The sequence below is a fragment of the Penaeus monodon genome, chromosome 39, assembly GCF_015228065.2.
Source record: "Penaeus monodon isolate SGIC_2016 chromosome 39, NSTDA_Pmon_1, whole genome shotgun sequence".
NCBI lineage: Eukaryota > Metazoa > Arthropoda > Malacostraca > Decapoda > Penaeidae > Penaeus > Penaeus monodon.
Window position 1 is genome coordinate 13,372,254 of NC_051424.1, and position 2,500 is coordinate 13,374,753.

Here is a 2,500-nt window from a genome sequence, read left to right on the forward strand (position 1 = left end):
CACACACACCACACACACACACACACACACACACCCACACACACACACACACACACACACACACACACACACACACACACACACACACACACACACATATATATGTGTGTCTGCATGCAGACACACACACACCCAAGTACAATTGCATAAATAGATCTCTCGTTTCTTGATTTACACATTAAGATTTTGATTGGAAAGAAATGCAGCATAATAATACTTACATTTTTCTTTTTAGTGGTTCAAGCCTTGAAGGATTTGTTGATGATTATGCCTGGATGATTCGAGGTTTTCTAAACCTGTATGAAGCTACTCTTGATACTTCATGGCTTGAATTAGCAGAAGAATTGCAAGATAAGGAGAATGAACTGTTCTGGGATTCACAAGAGGCTGGTTATTTTATGACAAAGGCAGGAGATAGCTCCATCTTATTACGTATTAAAGAAGGTATTTATCAGTTGAGCAATTGTTTATCTTAATTTTTTCCTATTCTTGGATTTAAAATAATGATAACCTATGTATAATGAAATGAATGTATAGATTGTTTTACAATTTCTTAACCCTTTCCTGATGGGTAGTATTCATAGTGGCCTGGGCCCCACTGCTGGGGGCTTATATCGTCGCCCTAGCATGCGTATCCACTCGCCACAATACCAGCATCCCTTGCCGTTTCTTCGTAATACTCCGAAGAATATGTTGTATTTTCAGTTTTCATTATTTTCTAAAGTCTCGACTTGGCATACTCATGATAAATTGAGACTGAAGGAAACTTTGTTGGTTATGAGCATAGTTGATCATTATTCGGTCTATAGTCGGAATAAAATAAGCAGTGTGTGGCATCATGGAGTTGAAATCGTCGGTTTGTTGCTCTTTTTTTTTTTTTTTTTTTTTTTGCATAGTAAAAATGAAAGTATTAAAAACGACTGGTAGAAAAATAATATTTTGCTGTGATTGTAACAAAAAATAACTCATGGCATGTACATACATGCCCCCGGCAGATAGTCCCACCATGCCATTTCATGTGCGTACATGCACCCGTCAGGAATGGGTTAATTATGAAAGCTTTTTAGAGCTATTTTGTATTTCATGTAATATAAGACTGATTTAGGAAAAACACAATAGATACTTCTCATAGAAATATTAACTGTTATGTAAAGAGGCAGTCACATGAGCATTTTTTCAGCAGTAAATCGGTGGGTAACTTCAACTTTTCCACTTCCCTCATCTTCCGAGTTTGCATAATCTACTGTAGATAGGTTAGGTCTACTACATGAACTGGTATATATCTTTTTTGGGAGTGTTTGTAGTGGAGGAGCACTCCACCTCCTGCACGCAGTAATAACAATGGGCACTCACACCCACTGCAAATACCCCATAAAAAGATATAGATACAACCTATCTACTACACTGGTGACCCATGGAGTGTACATCATGGTATTTTACTCGTTTGCTAGCTCGCTCACTGGAGGGGGATTACCTGTACAGCATGACCCACAACCTGCAGCTCTGATGATTTCCCAGGTTGGCTCTCTCATCAACAGACACTTGTTGTGAGACCTGACTTGTTGACATGGACACCACACAGTTCTCTTATTGGACCACAAACTATCCTCATTCCCTGTTTGCTTACACAGCTCCCTTGTATTTAAGCTTCATAATCCAAAACTGAGATCAGCAACACATGATCCTCGAGCTGACTATGACAAGCAACAGCAGCACAAGGACTGGGCATTCCTTTGCTGATGCAGAGCCTCTCTGGTTTCCCCAATGATCTCCACTCCATCTACTGCACCCACCCATAACAGTGGGTTCTCACACCCACTGCAAACTCCATGAAGAGATATAAACCAGTTGAACTGCTAGATACAACCTATCTACCACACTACTACTTGGTGGCAAGTAGAAGCAGACGATATGTATTTTGTAGAATTGGCAATAATATTTTTCAAGCGTTTCTTATTTTTCCATGGAAATCCATTTGAAAGTATCCGTGATGTCAACATTGGTTACATACATGTGTCTTCCAAGTTCTTTTAAGTAGCTTGCCAATATTTATCCTCCAAACGAAGTTCTTGCGGCATATTGTGATACACACTTTTACTATTTCTTCCTTGCAACCATGAATGAACCCACACATGTTGTTCTAGTTATCGTTGAGCCTCCATTTCTACAGCAGATGACAAATAACCTGTGAGGAGGGCCATGTGGGTAACCATAGATGATATGTTTAACGCTGAAATTGAGTGGATAAGTGATGGTTCAGTTTGCTGCGTGATCAGCAAGTTTGGATATTGCCCACAGGATAACATTGAATGGCAGATCATATCATAAATGGGTTCCTGATAAAAGTGCTCATGTGACCGGGTTTTATTTAGAGGACTAGCTAAAGCTTCTCATTCTCTCTTCTCTCTCCTCTCTCTCTCTCGTCCTCTCTCTCTCTCTCTCTCTCTCTCTCTCTCTCTCTCTCTCTCTCTCTCTCTCTCTCTCTCTCTCTATATATATA

General features: G+C 39.7%; 1 protein-coding gene across 1 annotated transcript in view; it reads left to right on the forward strand.

Annotated features, from left to right (window-relative positions):
• LOC119597473 (spermatogenesis-associated protein 20-like) overlaps positions 1 to 2,500 on the forward strand; it is a 45,258-nt gene that overhangs the window by 38,809 nt on the left and 3,949 nt on the right. The window contains exon 3 of the mRNA XM_037947049.1: positions 236 to 444. Coding sequence (XP_037802977.1) covers positions 236 to 444 — 209 coding nt within the window. The remainder of the gene's footprint in view (positions 1 to 235; positions 445 to 2,500) is intronic.